The sequence below is a fragment of the Argentina silus genome, assembly GCF_951799395.1.
Source record: "Argentina silus genome assembly, chromosome: 17".
Taxonomy (NCBI): domain Eukaryota; kingdom Metazoa; phylum Chordata; class Actinopteri; order Argentiniformes; family Argentinidae; genus Argentina; species Argentina silus.
Genome location: NC_139671.1, coordinates 16,901,336 through 16,917,534, shown reverse-complemented (window position 1 = coordinate 16,917,534; position 16,199 = coordinate 16,901,336). Strand labels below are relative to the sequence as shown.

General features: G+C 41.4%; 1 protein-coding gene across 2 annotated transcripts; it reads left to right on the top strand.

The window, feature by feature from the left end:
- Window positions 1-1,699: 1,699 nt before the first annotated feature.
- acp1 (acid phosphatase 1) lies at window positions 1,700-14,659 on the top strand. 2 transcript variants are annotated; one of them, XM_083688635.1, is made up of 6 exons: window positions 1,700-1,762; window positions 2,700-2,773; window positions 4,069-4,182; window positions 7,287-7,348; window positions 9,299-9,404; window positions 13,708-14,642. In XM_083688635.1, exons 1-6 carry the CDS (start codon window positions 1,720-1,722, stop codon window positions 13,783-13,785), a joined length of 477 nt encoding a protein of 158 aa, XP_083544761.1. In that variant the 5' UTR covers window positions 1,700-1,719; the 3' UTR covers window positions 13,786-14,642. The 2 variants fall into 2 exon arrangements, with proteins under 2 accessions (XP_083544761.1, XP_083544762.1); XM_083688636.1 differs by lacking the exon at window positions 4,069-4,182 and adding an exon at window positions 3,885-3,998 and having other exon boundaries at window positions 1,715-1,762; window positions 13,708-14,659.
- Window positions 14,660-16,199: the final 1,540 nt, after the last annotated feature.

The window sequence follows — 16,199 nt, the reverse complement described above, 5'->3', positions numbered from 1 at the left end:
AGGAGCCAACTGGTCCTTGATGGGGTCGGAAAGCCCATAGAGGAAAGCGTCAAACAGGGAGGGGGAGTTCCAGCCGCTGTCTGCTGCCAGTGTGCGGAACTCAATGGCTCATAATACTCAACACTAGTATTCCTGGTTATTTTGATCTCTGATAGTGTTTCTGTCTTTTTGACTGCTTTTTGCCTACCCCCTTTCGGACAAATACACAAATATGCAGATACAAGGGGAACATTATTTCTCCAATTTATAAACCACTACAGGGAATTTGAAACACAAAGAGACAAAGAAAAAATATAATATCTACTGGTGGAAAAACCACATTTTTCCAAATTGGCAGCCAGATATATAGTGTCTTGCCACAACCTTAGGGACAGCCATTGGAACAACAAACCAATTGAACATTCCTGTTTTTTTGTAAATTGCTACTCCTGTCATTACTGTAATGTATTAATATTTTGTATTTGTCATAATTTATGTTCTGTTCTGTCATCACGTATTTAAGTTTAAGTTATTATAGGTTTGCTTTGGCAATGTGAGGTAATGTGTTATTGAATTGCATTGCATTGCATTGCATTGTATTGAATTGAGAGAGCGAGAGATAGAGGGGGGTGGGAGGGAGAGAGAGCTTGGGATACGTCACTTCTTGGATAAGTCACTTTGTTTGAATTTGTAATTACTGACATTGGAACCCTTTCTATACTGTAGATGATTTTTATCTGACATCTACAAGTGGCACAGCACACCACAAGTCTAATCTGCGTGTGAGAGAAAGGTCCATGGCACAATAAGTGCATTGTACAACAGACAGAAAGTAATCTGTTGATTTAACCTCCTTACTCAGTCTGCACTCCATGAGTTTCTCATGACCTGCATATTTCATACTGTGACTCCAGCAAGCGCAGGCCCTACCTATTCAGTAAAGACATACTGTAGGCCTACAGCTAAAAATAGGGCCGGACAGGCACCCTAAAGGGCACCTGAAATCTCGGATGAACCCAGGGGGAAAAGTGTGATTGGTCAGTGCTTAGCTTAGACGTCATGGACTGACCTTAAGGTTTCGCATGTAAGCAAATGGGGTTCACATTCGCAAATGATGGGGTTTAAAATTGAGTGAGCTTGGCTTACAGTACAAAGCTTATCCAGGGCCAGGCCAGTGAATCAAAGTCATATGAGGTGACTCAATACTTGTTGTTCTCTCTGAACCCCAAAATACCACATTTCCAGTTTCTCTCCATATGAAAAGTATCAAAGCATTCAGATTGGAAGATGATACTCTGCCCTCCTTTAGTCTTTGTACTCAGAGTTGGTGGAACCACCACCATTTTTTTTTTACTAATCTTTCAATAAAGGATGAATATGTTGAGTCATTCTCTCATTCAGGCCATAAATTGACTCAACAACAGGAAATGAACACATCCCTGTCCACTCTTATCTACCTTTGCTGTTGTTGTTCCGATTAACTTGGTGACTTTGATTTGATCATACTTGGGTTGGAAATAGACTTTATCATATGAATCTAAAGTACCAAGTTCCTATCTTTCACACCCTTGGTCATTCATGACAGTAATCCATCCAAATTTGAGGTTATTAAATGGATCAGTGAACACAGTACATTCACGGTGTGGACTGAGAGTTTTAAAAGCTGTCAGAGAGTTCTAATTTCAATCAGGCTGAAAACTGGCCAACCCGGTGAATGTGACACAGGACCCCTAAAGCAACATGGCAGCAAGCAGTGGAAAGTCGGTAAATTTCGTGTGCTTGGGTAAGAAACCACTGTTTTAAACCCAACACAGCGTCTGCGGATTTATGCACATAGCAGGTCGACTATGCTATGATGACAATACATGTAAAAATGTAAATCTTATTATACTGAACTACTAACACCCAGAACTGCAAACTATCGTTTGTAAAGTGGCACTAGCCGGGTGCTCTTGCTAAAAGCTAGTATAGCAAGCTAAATCAATGAAAAATATTGGCAAACTTTTGCACTGATTAAATAAAAAACAACAACGGTGTTTTGTGTTTGCCGCCATTATTATTCATTATAAGTCAGGTATTACCTGCGTGTAGTTTAGGCCTACATCTAATTTGGTAGCACACCTAGCTAGCTAGCTAATACATTTCACTGCCTGACCAAAGAAGACCTTTTGTTTGGGATAGTACCGCAGCATTTACATAATTGTAAAGACTCTCCAATTAAGGCTTCATCAGCCATTTTCCTTGAGTGATTTGTATGCAGTACCCACATCTCAAATGTGAAGGCACCGTAATCATTCCAAGACCTTTGAACAGGGTGGGGAGTCCAATGTATAGTGACGTAGCAGCCTAATTGAACTCACAAGGTTGTGCGCCACAGCCTGTTCAGAGAGGCGGAGGAGGGAGGGGAAGGCTATGGTCCCAGAAGAGCCAGCTCCAATTGCATAGTTGCATGTTTCCCCATGATTGCAAGTTGTTAGCCGATATTGAAATGTAATTACAGAATTCCATGTTTCGTCATGTATTGTATGGTTCATATTGCATCATACTTACTTACATGACAATCCTGCCACCCTTGCTTTCCAGCATCACCACATTTAGGCCTATCTGGGTTAAATACAGTACAGTTCTTGCCTTAACTTAGATTTATATAGCTTTTGATTATTCTACGTATTTGGTTTATGGTATTGATGTATTCACTTTTTCTTTTTTTTTTTAAACAGGGAACATTTGTAGGTCCCCCATTGCTGAAGCCGTCTTCAGGAAGATGGCGACAGACAGTGGTGTTGTTGACAAGGTAAAGCTTAAGCTTCATAGGAGAATCTCTAGTACGCTGTTTGTGCCAGTAGCATGGCCACAGTATGTCAATTAAGAAATAATGCATAGAAATAATGTTTGTTTGATGATATAGGCCTTTACATTTTATTTTGTCTATCCAGGTCATATACAGCAGGCTTTTTTAAATGTCTCACTTACTATTAACAACAGGGGAGGCTGGTGGAGGTAGAAATCGGAGGATAGGCTCATTGTAATGCATGGAATGGAATGAGGAATGGTGTCATTCCTCATCCCATTCCATGCATCTCAATGAGCCCATCCTCTGATTTTTTACCTCCACCAGCCTCCCCTGATTAAGAATACTATTCTTGATGAAAGATCTATACCCCCCCTACTGCACTTCACAGTGCACAGCCTCATACTCTGCAGTGTTCTGCTTCAAGAAATAATGGGGCTTTGCAAATGCATTGATTCTGCTTTCCATGTCCTTTTTAACAGTCATGATGAATCAAGGTGATTCACGCAAAAAAAACATTGATTTGAAACTAAATGTAACAAACCAGCCATAACATGCACTATGGGGTAGGATCAAATTGCCTTCAGACACTGATTTTAGGTCAGTTTTGCGTTTCCCCGCCTAATGTTTAATGTTAAGGCCATAGCCACACCAAACTATCAGAAAACGGATACAAATGTACACGTATGAAATGACTGTCCGATTTGAACCGTGAAATTCGGAAACAACCTAGCAACTGAACAATGAAACCTAGCAACCTCAACACAAAAGATTGTGGAAAGTTCAACTCCTTCGAACATTCAAACTGTCAAAACATATGAAACATCGTCAAACCCTTGTCATCTCCGTTGTCCGTCAACGGATGACTCACATAGAGAAACCATTGGCTCAATCCGTGATTAAAGCATAAATTTAGGGAGGGTAAACTGATCCTAGATCTGTGCCTAAGGGCAACGTCTACTTGTAGCAATGAACTAGTAAATGAAACCTTTGCATGTAGCCTATCTAAGATGGTTCCAATGTATAGCATGTGTTACACTGAGTCTACGTGTGTGTGAATCCATTTTGCTGTGTTTGTTGTTGTTGTTGTTGTTCCTTCCGTTGCTCGGCGTAGTGGAGGATAGACAGTGCTGCCACCTCCACCTATGAGATAGGCAACCATCCAGACCACCGCGGTCAAGCCTGCATGAAGAGGCATGAGGTGCCCATGAGGCATATAGCCAGGCAGGTATGACCAACCCCCTCTGTCCTCTCCTCCTAGCGTTAGCGGCTAGCCCTTGTGTTCTCTGTTGTTTCAGTGGTTCATAGACAGTGGCGCCACGTCTGACTGGAACACAGGCAGCTCTCCGGACGCCCGTGGTCTGGCCTGCCTAAAGAAGCATGGCATTGAGACCGACCACAGGGCCCGACAGGTACAACAGAGTCGCCCTGGGGATCCTCGCTGGGTCACTTTGTGTGTGTGTGTGTGAGAGAGAGAGGGATAAACAAACCTCCTAGTTGGATGATGTTTGTTAGAACATGCGTGTGGGAACCTCTATGAGTACAGGATGTATTTCTGTTGTCAGTATGAATTCTCTTTATGATGATACTTAGTTAACCCTAAATGTTTTCACTGCATAGGTTTCATGTTGCATGACACTGTTAAATTGAGTTGAACTAAAATCACACCACGGTGATGATCGTCAGATGTTATGAATCATAGTACACAATCTTGCCACCATGGCTTCCCTATTTTCTCTTCCCTAATTTTTCTTCCCTAATGTCTCTATTTACTGTGAAGAGACAAGCCAGTGTCGTCGTTCAACGCTCCTTTGCTGCCGACTGTGTTACTGGGCCTCGTATGCTTGTCTTTTCCCTCAAAATTTCCAGCTCTCCTTGTCCTGGCTGGGCTCAGAGGCCTGACCCAACGCTGGGGAGCTGCCGTCATGTTCGTTAGTCTCCCATAACCGACACAGTCTTGACCCTCTTCTAATCTGCAATGGGGAGAGCTCAACCCTGGCCCAAAGCCAACCAAAAATGCACTCGATGAACTTTAACAAGCATTGGGTTTCTTCTTTCTTCTCTCTTCTCTCTCTTTCACTTCAATGAACTTTAACTCTCCTCTCTTCTCTGTCGCCAGTGTCCAAGCAGGCTAGTATCCGAAAAGACTGTTGGGAGACATGGAGGGCCCCCGTTTAATCAAACTTGTTTGTTTTTGTTTGTTTTACTAAGTAAATGATTCCAGAAGTGCTTTACCGCCCGATTAAAAGAGTTTTGTTGAGGCTTAGAACTGGAATTCCTGGACCGGATGTTGGTTTGGATGGAAGATGGTCCCTGGGTTTTGTCAAAATAGGACTCTGGCGACAAATATACAGTAGTTGCATCATCCGTCTATCACCATGTAATGGCCCCTGCAGAGGCAAAGTATGTCTCTTGATATGAGGAGAGTTCACTGACCTGCTCACTATGATGTACACACCACCGTTTGACAGAATAATTCAACAACTCCACTGGGTTTCAAAACATCTTTTCTCTTATCTGTCTGAACTGGAAACAGCTCCTTATCCTCCTACCTGTTCCTCAACTACCCGTGCCTCCCAACTGTCAGTCGGAAATTCCAGACATCTAACCTGGGTCTACCTCTGTCTTATCAAGGGGGTTTATGTAAGGCTTTTTAATGTGTTGGCTGCAGAGGAGGAAGACACATACAGTGCATTCGGAAAGTATTCAGACCCCTTCACTTTTTCCACATTTTTTTTATTTTACAGCCTTATTCTAAAATGGATTAAATTCATTTTTTTCCCTCATCATCCTACACACAATATCCCATGACAAAGCCAAAACAGGTTGTTAGAAATTGTACGAAACGAAATTGAGCTCAGGTGCATCCTGTTTCCATTGATCATCTGTGAGATGTTTCTATGGCTTGATTGGAGTCCACCTGTGGTAAATTCAATTGATTGGACATGATTTGGAACGGCACACAACTGTCTATATAAGGTCCCACAGTTGACAGTGCATGTCAGAGCAAAAACCAGGCCATGAGGTCGAAGGAATTGTCCATAGACCTCCGAGACAGGATTGTGTCGAGGCACAGATCTGGGAAAGGGTACAAAAAAATGTCTGTATTGAAAGTCCCCAAGAACACAGTAGCCTCCATCATTCTTAAATGGAAGAAGTTTGGAACCAAGACTCTCCCTAGAGCTGGCTGCCCGGCCAAACAATAGCAATAGGGGGAGAAGGGCCATCATCAGGGAGGTGACCAAGAACCCAATGGTCACTCTTACAGAGCTCCAGTTCCTCTGTGGAGATGGGAGAACCTTCCAGAAGGACAACTCTCTGCAGCACTCCACCAATCAGGCCTTTATGGTAGAGTGGCCAGACGGAAGCCACTCCTCAGTAAAAAGCACATGACAGCCCGCTTGGAGTTTGTCAAAAGGACTAAAGGACTCTCAGACCATGAGAAACAAGATTCAGTGGTCTGATGAAACCAAAATTTGGCCTGAATGCCAAGCATCTAGGCACCGCTCATTACCTGGTCAATACCATCCCTACAGTGAAGCATGGTGGTGGCAGCGTGTTTTTCAGCGGCAGGGACTGGAAGACTAGTCAGGATCGAGGGAAAGATGAACGGAGCAAAGTACAGAGAGATCCTTGATGAAAGCCTGCTCCAGAGCGCTCAGGACCTCAGACTGGGGCGAAGGTTCACCTTCCAACAGGACAACGACCCTTTGCACACAGCCAAGACAACGCAAGAGTGGCTTCGGGACAAGTCTCTGAATGTCCTTGAGTGGCCCAGCCAGAGCCCGGACTTAAACCCGATCGAATTATTATTGGGTATAGTGTGTAGATTGATGAGGAAAACAATTTTTTTAATCCATTTTAGAATAAGGCTGTAACATAACACAACAATGCAGAAAAAGTGAAGGGGTCTGAATACTTTCCGAATTCTCTGTATATTATAGTTGTGTGTAGCGTGTGTGTGTCTTTCTCTTTCTCTCTGCCCAGTCTCTCCAAATCTTATTCCATAGTTTTGACCTCAAAAAGCCATTATCAAGGCCTCCGTCTTTCGTGAAATGGCTGCTGAGTGAGGTTGACGTGTTGCACAATCCCACTCCACATACAGATGTGCTCCTTTGATCCCTTTCATAACCCTGTATACATGATGGGGAGGAGGGGGGGACACTGGTGCAGACCCAGAAGCACACAAACTTGTCTTCTTTCTCTCTCTCTCTCCCTCTTCCTGAGTTATCTGGAATCTTTCGTCGTCGTCCCCCCCCCTTCTCTCTCTCTTTCTCCCTTTCTGTTCAGTTCTCTGGAATCGTTCCAACTTCAGAATGGGTGTTATCTCCGTAAATGTCCATTTTACTCAAGCAGAACCAGGGAGAGGTGTAATAAGTTCCAGTTATGGAACTTATTACACCAGTTATCTAAGGCCCCGTCTCAATAACAGTTTAGTGAGAGGAACTGCATGCCGTCTGTGTTCTACCATCTGCAAGTGCCAAAGTTAACATTTGTTCTGTGTTTTTTCTCGTAGGTGACTAAGGATGACTTTATGACTTTCGAGTACATTCTCTGCATGGATGAGAGCAATTTGAGGTGGGCACATTTCGATCCACAATTCCCACTGCGTGTGTGTGTGTGTTTGTGTGTGTGTGTGTGTGTGTGTGCGTCCGTACCCGTCTGTTCAGTCTACTAACGTTGCTCAGAGGGCGGCAGGGAAATTAGCAACATCTGCATGGACATGCTGACTCACAATACGGTATTCCGTGCCATGACATCGCCATTCTGGGCTGCTTTTCAGAATGATTTACTGCTCAAGTTAAGAAAAGTAAGTGTGCAACTGAACATAGTCCACTCCCCTAGTATTTACTTATTACTGACCCCTGTAAAGCTTACCCACACACAATGGCCAGGGTCATACACTCAGACAGAGCAGGAAATGTGCGGAGTGTCAAAGAAATGGTGTGCCGTATTGACATAGACACAGGCCATGAAAATACAATAGGAGTGAAGTAATTGTAAAATCCAAACTTGATATATCTACCATGTAAAAACATTGTGATAGCTGTTGTTTTGCCTTCCTTGGACGGGCGTCAGGTAATTTGTCGCCCTGGTGATTGCAGAGAAAACATACGGCTAAGGAGTACCTGTTCTACACTCCCTCACTCGCACGCATCTCGAGGTCTATGTAATGTTGAGGGTAAAGTCTGCTTTTAACGAGCGATGTCCTTAAGCTCTTTTCAGAGGCGGGGGGAGGGATATTTTTTTTGGTACTTTGTACGTTTGGGGATCATTTTGAGATCACATGCCTATCGCGGATCCGGTCAGTAAGCAGCTTACTGAGTTCTTTGGATGCCTAGTTTGGGGGTTTTCTTTTTTCTTCTTTCTCTCGTTCTCTCTCTCGTTCTCCCTCTCTCTCTCTCTTGTGGTCCTCTGTGGCTCAGTCAGTAGAGAACGGCGCTAACAACACTTAGGTTGTGGGTTTGATTCCACTTGGTATTGACAATGTAAGTCGCTTTGGATAAAAGCATCAGCTAAATGGCATTTCTCTCTCTCTCTATCTATCTATAATGTTTTGCAGGCTATATCGAGAGAGGGATAATATCTGAGATTATCTAATCACCATTACCAATTACACCTCATCACCAATCAGGCTGATTTGATTCGTCAGGGCTTTCTTCCATTTTAGTGTAGTCAATGTGAGAACCCTTTATCTTTGTGGGCTGAGGCATTTAGAGTGCAATGTACTTCACCTTGGTTTTGACCCTCACCCTTACCCCTTTGTCCTTATCCCACCCCTGGTGAAGGTGACAGGGGGGTTATTGCTCTACCGCAGAGTTAGGGGTTACTATCGTGGACTTTACTGTTTTGAGTATTGGACTCTTCGCAGTTTGGCACCCATTCCCAAACTGTGGGGGAGTCCTCTCGCCGGTGCCTGGTCCAAGCGCTCCGCCTGTTAGCTCATATTAGACATTACTTACAATGGGAAGGACCTGGCAACCACCAACAATTACCCTAGGCCTCTGTAGTGCCGTGGTAATGTTTGTCCTCTACCCACAGCATTCCAAATCCTAGTTTTGTGTGTTACAAGAGGTCATGGGGCAGGGATCCTAGCTCATTTTATAGTCGCCCGGGTGTTATTATTGTGTTTTTATGCCCAATTCGTCCCAACCCAAAATGAAAGAACAATCTTATAAAGTCCTAATAGCTCTCAAAGATTGGGAAGACTTGTCTGAAGAATCTGAGTAGTCTCTCGTAACTCTCACAATGAATCTGAATCGCTGTGATCATGTCGATTTTACACATGGATTTGGTTTCAATCGTAAAACATGAGAAGTCAACTGTAGACTGATTTTTTTTTTAAATGGGTGGTTTAGAAACGGATATAATTAAGTCTGTGTAATAGTGTGTCTGATGTCTTGGATGATGAACTTCAGTGTATTTGGTTCCAGGTGTACACTATTCTGCAGCATTTTATTAAATGTCACGTCCAAACTGTGTCCGAATAAGGTGAAATATCTTCTTTTTTCTTCCTTCTCTGCATAGTGATCTGAAAAAGAAGGCGAACGCGGTGAAGAACAGTAAAGCAAAGATCGAGCTCCTAGGGTCGTACGACCCCGAGAAACAGTTGATCATCAAAGACCCGTACTATGTAAGTCTGAAGCTTTGACTCTGCACAACATTCTTATTTCCCAACAGTTCTACAGGCCCTTATCATGTCAAAACCAACTCGGATTCAAAATCTGATTCTTCCTGCCTTGTGAGGAAAAAGTGTTTGAATCAATTATAAAACTCCTAAAAAATTCTCCTCTTCTCATATACCGTGTCCTCTGTAATTATTGGAACAGTGAAGCATTTTTCTTCTTTTGACTCTATACTCCAAAAGTTTGGATTTGAAATCAAACAATTACTATGAGTTTAAAGATTCTCAGGTTTTATTTGATGTTTTTTTTTTTTTTTTTTTTTTTTTTTTTTATACATATTGGTATCACCAAACAACAGCACTTTTTATACATAGTCCCGCAATTTTATGGCATCAAAAGTATTGGGACAGATTAATATAATGTCCAAATTAAGCACTCATGTTTAGTATTTGGTCGGCAATCTTTGCATGCAATAACTGCCTGAAATCTGGGACCCATTGACCCCACCAGACGCGGGGTATCTTCTCTGGTGATGCTCTGCCAGGCCTGTACTGCAGCCATCTTCAGTTGTTGTTTGTTTTGAGGGTTTTTTTGCCTTAAGCAAATGGAATTCATGTTCAATTGGATTTAAATCTGGAGATTGACTTGGCCAGTCAAATACTTTCCACTTGTTGGCCCTGAAATATTCCCTAGTTGCTATGGTAGTATGTTTTGGGTCATTGTCTTGCTGTATGATGAAGCGCCGTCCAATGAGTTTGTACTTCAACAGACGGGATGTTTTTGTACACTTCAGAGTTCATTCCGCTGCTGCCATCAGCAGCTACATCAACAATGAAGACAAGTGAGCCAGTTCCAGTGGTAGACATACATGCCCAAACCATAACACCCCCTCCACCATGTTTCAGATGTGGCGGTATGCTGTGGATCTTGGGCTGTTCCTTTTTTTCTCCAGACTTTACTCTTACCATCATGCCTCTTGCAATCTTTGTCTCATTCGTCCACCAGACCTTTTTCCAGAACTTTACAGGCTGTTTTAGGTACTTTTTAGCAAACTGTAATGTGGGCATCCTGCTTTTGTGGCTAACTAGTGGTTTGCACCTTGCAGTGTAGCCTCTGCAGTTCTGCTGGTGAAGTCTTCTGCAGACAGCAGTGGCTGACACATCCACGCCTTCCTCCTAGAGAGTGTAGTTTTGGGTTTTTTCTTAATTATGGTGAGCATTCTTTGGTCATCCACTCGAGGAAGTCTTCCTCTGCCTACCCAGCCGTTTGTGATTACTGAGCTCACCAGTACTCTTTTTCTTTTTAATGTTGCAAACTGTTTCTTTTTGGTAAGCCTAAGGTTTTGGCTATGTTACTGATAGATTCTGTTTCTGATATTTCATACTCGTAATGGCTTTCTTGATTTTCAATGACGTGTCTTTGGTCCTCATGTTGACAGAGACCAATAGCAGACTCCAAAGACACGCTAACGCAAAGCCTAGAATCAATGCTAGACATTGACAGCTCTCTTTTGCAAATGATGTAACAGAACACACCTGACTAACCAGAATCACCTGTCACACCAATTGTCCCAATACTTTTGGAGCCATGTGTAAAAAGGGGGGGACTATGTATAAAAAGTGTTGTAATTTCTCAATGGTGACACCAATATGTACAAATAAAATAAATAAAACCTGAGAACCTATATACTTTAACTTCATAGTAATTGTTTGATTTCAAATCCAAACTTTTGGAGTGGACAGCCAAAAGAAGAAACAATGCTTCACTGTCCGAATAACTGTGTATTGTACCAGGTAGCCTTGCAGGTTTACACCAGAAATGCAGAAGTCAGCACAGCCCACATTACCTCTCATATTACACCCTGATAAAACCCTGATTTTTAAACCCTTGAAGTTTTATTTTCTATCGGATAAACTAAAACAAATCTCATTCTCTCAAGTCTTTTGTCCTCTTCCTGTGAACGTCTTGTCTCACCCCTAGTTTAACCATCTCGTTAACGTTTAATGGCCAAGTTACTGTAACTCTTCTCGACCTTAATTGCTTCCTGTGCTCTCGGAAGTCCTGCCAAATGGCACGGAAGCAGAGCCCCCAGACGGTTTATGCGGAATGAATTGTATTTCTACATGGATGTGATGATTGAGGGAGTGGGAGTGGGAGGGGGGGGGGAAGGGAAAGTGGGAACTGGTGTTGGGGGAGTTTGATGATTTGAAATTCAGTTGTTGATCTACAGTTTGTTAAAAAAGAGGAAAATGTTTCAGGAATGTAACGGCGCAAGCAAACTGCATTCTTGAATTTCTGGAGCTCCAAACGAAGACTCTATAAATCATACTGTCAAAAAGAACATATGAAAATGAACATTAATTTCTTGTGTGGTCTTGACTTTGGACATGCATGTTGCGGATAGACCTCTATTCGTCTAATGATATGTTTCTCTAATTGCAACCATGTATAAGGGATTGGAGTAATAACTTTGATAGAATAATGACAGAAAGGTGTCAATATTGAGATTGTTGGGTGGTGGGATGGGTTGTGGTTGACCACCAGTGTGAGAGTGCCAATCATTTATATATATGTGTGTGTGTGTGTGTGTTCCTGTCTGTGTTAACTCCAGCTGCTTGTGTGTGTGTTAGCCAGAAGAAATGTAGCCTTAAACATGGTTTTGGAGATGCTTAAATGAATACTTTAGAGCCTCAACAACATTGGGCTGGGGTCCCGCGCCAGTGGCCACAACGCATGGCAGCAAAGCGCAGCAGAGGAGCAGAGCCAGACAGTTCTGTGTCATGATAAATGATACGTTTTAACAGTCCTCAGGTGTGGTTGGGTATTTTCCTGCCAACAAAATGGAATATCTATCTATCTATCTATATATCTATATAGTCGAGATCAGAAATGTGTTTAAGTACATTTTGTTTGTGCTGTGTTTTGATTGAGTTAGGGAAGTCTGTGTTCATTGTAGTTTCCTGCAGACATAAAAGGAACAGTCAACCATTAAAAGGAACATTTGTCAGACTTTTCCTTTCATTTACAAGGAAGTGTAGCAAAAAAAACTACCTGACGTAGAAAATCTAAAACATTTTACGGTATCGATGCCATACCAGGAGGGCTACACTCTTCGAGACAATTTTTTAGAAAACAAAAACATCTGACGTCATTTGGGGATGAACTGGCCGTTTTAGTGTTCAGGTTACATTTTTGTGTCATGCTTAGACTCTGAGTTGTAAGGCTCTTTTCCCTGGCCGTTACTCATACACAGCTGATCTTTCTGTTTATTAATCTGAGGTCATTGCCTTCGCAGTCCCCAATCAACCTCTACAATAGAACCTCTGTTTCACCAACACATTGGGACAGACCTTAAATCTATTGTGCTTTTTTTTTTTTTTTTACATCTCTGTTTTGTATATTTCCATGGAAAAGAAGAGTATCTTGCTTGCGGTTTTCAACATTGAGGTTTAAACGAGTTTGCCACATGAGAGAGATGCTCTGTCTAAAGGTCTCTGTGTTAAAAGTAAAGGCTGAAGAAAATCATTCCTGAAAGAGCAAGGCTATAGTTTGAAAAGTATATTTCACACACTTTTGACAGTTGGAATGGGGTCTCAAGTCTCTGAAAGGTGTATTGTTACTGGAAAGCTGTTTTTCGCTCTTTTATTGGCTAATTGAAAGGCGAGAGCCAATTGGCCAGACTTGTGCGAGTTGTAGGCCCTAGCAAACAAACTGAGAAATTGGTACTCATGGGGGAAATTGTTTGATTATCCGGTTGAGTTCCCAAGTTTGACCCTATGGGTCCAGTGTTATTGTAAGACCGGATGAAAGAGCAGGCCTCCGAAGAAACCCCTATCCAATATTAAAAGGATGGTTCAGCCTGTTTTCATGTTTAGGTGAAATATCATCTTACCCTGAGTTGTCCTCATAGGCCAGGAGTGAAAGCTTCTCCAGTTCTGTTATCTACTTTGCTACCACTAGTTTAGGGTCAGTTGGAATTCTGTCTCTTGGAGATGGCGCTCAGGGAAAGATGATATTTCACCCAAACATGAAATTAGGCTGAACCATCTCTTTAACAGAATACTCTAACATGTTGAGAAATGGGCTGGTACCTAAATGCATTCTGGTACAAATGAAAAACGATGCACCACTGTATTGCTCAAGAGAAAGGCAGCAAACTGCAATTCATTCTGGGGAACTATTTTAAACCCACATTGTTTTGCCAAATAAAGAATAATTATTGTTCAGATTCGTGTAGCTTTTGGATAAAAATGTCACATAAAAATGTCTGCGCAAAACAAATTAATTTCTTTTTCCTTTTCTGTTTCATAGGGGAGTGATGAAGACTTTGAAAGTGTGTATAAACAATGCGTGAGATGCTGCAAAGCATTTTTGGAGAGCAACTCATAACAACAACCAAGATCTGACTGGTCAACAACAATGCAAATGCTACTCTCGTCGGAAAAGTACTTCATTTATCACCCATAATTGTGCAGTTACAATATGCTTTCACTAGGTGACTCTTAACAGTTCTCCCCATGTTTGTAATACTGGGGTCAGATGACCATCGCAACCGCTACAATATGTCTTAATTGTAAAACAAACTGTATTATAACTAGAATGCTTTTTGGAGGAATTCACTGACTGACTGGTCAGGTATTTTCCTCTTGAAGGAAGACAAAAATAAAAATTCGACATGTAGATCTTTTTCCCATTTTTTTTTGTAGCCATCAACATAGTAGAGGTTAATATGGAAGCTATGTCGCATGACCGGAGAGCTTGTGGGTTCAAAGAGCAAGGTTAAAGGTTTAGACTGGGGTCAAAGTTAATGCTAGTCCAAATGCTAATCTTGGCAGGTATTTGATGAAGGTTAACTGAGTTTAAATGTGTTAAAATGAGTAAAAATTACTTTTGCTATTGGTATTTCAAACAAAAAAAGATGACCAAGCAGAATAACGTATGGGTCTGTTCTAATAACTAGCTAATGATGTTACTTAACCCCTTCATCTTGCACTGACACCTCCTTGCCGTTGTTTAACACTTGCACTGAAACCTCTGTTCTGATCATGTCTCTATGGACACTGCAGTTATTCCGCTTTCTGTCAAATGTTATGAAACTCCCAGATTGTGGCTTGACAAGATGGTGTAGAATACTGCCCATGAAAATAAACATAGAATATTAAGTTTTCAGTTATATGTGACTGTGGCTTAAGCTCATAGTTTGTGATTGACAGAAAATGGGACAAGGCCATGCATAATCACGCGGAGGAAGCCGAATCGGAAGGTATTGATGTATTGTGTTTGAGTGGAACAGCCAAAGGAATGCCCACCCCCCCCGTTCAACGTTGGAGTGGTCCAATCTGTCCTCTCAAGGCCTTGTTCTGTCGAAACCAGAAACCCAGAGTTTCAAAAATAATGATTTTGCTACTTCAAATTCAATCCAATATGCTTTCTTGGAATACTGAAGTTGAGTTTTTGATTCAGAATGAATAGGGCCCTAAGTATCTGACAGAGAGAGCATTATTTATGGTTGAGTGCTGTGCCAGCTAGCTTGTACAAACACATCATCAGTGCTAAGGAATGGGGTCCACAGACTCCGTACCACACATGATGCAGTGCAACAAACAGATGAGTGTTTAGTTACTTTGTCATGCTAAAATAAATAGACACTTTCAGACAAACATTTATGGTTTAAAGAATTTGCATTGACAAATCGGTTCCCAGAAAGCAAACTTGATCATTTCACTCAATGATCATTTAGCACAACATGCCGTACTTGGGTTCAATGCCCACTACACGCTATGGGACAGTGTTCTTCCCCACACAGCATGAAGGCAGACATAGTTACCGGTAAGAAGTTTGCTGCAAATGAATTCACAAAGCCAAGTTGGACAACAGTGGCCGGTTCTGGTTGCCAAATTGATGTAAAGGAAGACAGGAGTCCTGTAGAGCCTCATTCCTCTTAGTACTCAAGGTCTGTGATGAAGACGCTTTATTTTGTGCTCTTATTACAACTATAATAATACTCATTAACTTGCTATTTACTATGACATTACCTTTTTGCTAATTACTTGAAATGATTGATCAAACCATTAAATTCTACCACTGTCATTGTTTAAAATAAATCAGTAACAGATAAGTAGTTGTAACAACACTTTATGTTCAGGTATCCTTTTTTGAAGTTTGTAAGCAATTTATAATGAGTTAATACAGTTGATTATTAGATAGTCATTTGTAGTTATAAGCAGTTATAACCAATTGACTAGTGTGTGGGGAAAAAAGGTGGCTTGCTCTAAATCCTCAGTGCACTAAATCTATTTCAGTGCACACAGAGTGAGCCACCTTTTGTTAGCCACAGTACCAAGTAATGATTTCACACTTAATAACTGGGTTTTGGTACTGTAACTGTTATTAACGGATTCAAAGGCTATCATACAGTATAAATAGTTAACTGTCAATTAACTTAATTGAAGTATAAATGCTTTACAAACCCCCCAAAAGAATACCTTAGTAATTACAGCATGATTATTATCAACAGTAGCACTTTACTATGTTGTTAGGGTTAGTTACTACTGTATGGGGTAACTGTATTAATAATAAACTACTGTTACTCTCTCCTCTTAGGAAACACCAGAGAAAGGCAGCTCATATGTGTACCAATCTTATCATTTATTTAAATATATTTAATGTTTTAAATATATGTTTTTCAACACCCAGTTGATATATGTCAACATTTTAATTTATGGTCGTTGTACAGTATGGAATCCTTTTATGCTTTTATTTACAATATGTACATATTGCACTCTGGTTAGAATGTTTATACA